General features: G+C 65.1%; 1 protein-coding gene across 1 annotated transcript in view; it reads right to left on the bottom strand.

Moving 5' to 3' along the window:
• The window catches only part of VOLCADRAFT_55892 (uncharacterized protein), a gene marked incomplete at both ends in the record, with an annotated part of 5,757 nt that overhangs the window by 1,921 nt on the left and 3,423 nt on the right, over positions 1-413 (bottom strand). Inside the window, 2 exons of the mRNA XM_002946300.1 lie at positions 13-57; positions 180-348. Of these exons, the coding sequence (XP_002946346.1) occupies positions 13-57; positions 180-348 (214 nt within the window). The remainder of the gene's footprint in view (positions 1-12; positions 58-179; positions 349-413) is intronic.

The following is a 413-nucleotide window of genomic DNA, read 5'->3' as shown; positions in this document are numbered from 1 at the left end:
ACCGCACCCCACCCCAGACTCCCCACCCCACCCCACCCCGCCCCACCCCACCCCAGACTCCACACCCCACCCCACCCCAGACTCCCCACCCCACCCCACCCCAGACTCGGGTGAACCCCACGGGCAGTGGTCAACTCCGCCAAGGCGCCATGCACATACACACCCACCTACCCAGACACCCTCCCCCTTTTACTACCCACCTGCATGCTTATCTCCCTCAGTCGCGGGTCCAGGCCCCCCTGTACGATCCCAAACAGGTTCTGCTCGTGCGGCCGGGAGTGTGCGGCCAGGCAGCGGTCTATCCAGCGGGTGGTGCGGTGGGTGGCCTCCTCGAAACGAGCGGGGTCGCTGAAACATATGGGAGAAAAGGGGGGAAAGGGTTGACATTCCCATGCAAATTGCAGAACCGACCT

The sequence above is a fragment of the Volvox carteri genome (genome assembly GCF_000143455.1).
Source record: "Volvox carteri f. nagariensis unplaced genomic scaffold VOLCAscaffold_3, whole genome shotgun sequence".
NCBI lineage: Eukaryota > Viridiplantae > Chlorophyta > Chlorophyceae > Chlamydomonadales > Volvocaceae > Volvox > Volvox carteri.
The sequence above is the reverse complement of the archived record's forward strand: the minus strand, read 5'-3'. Positions and strand labels throughout refer to the sequence as shown.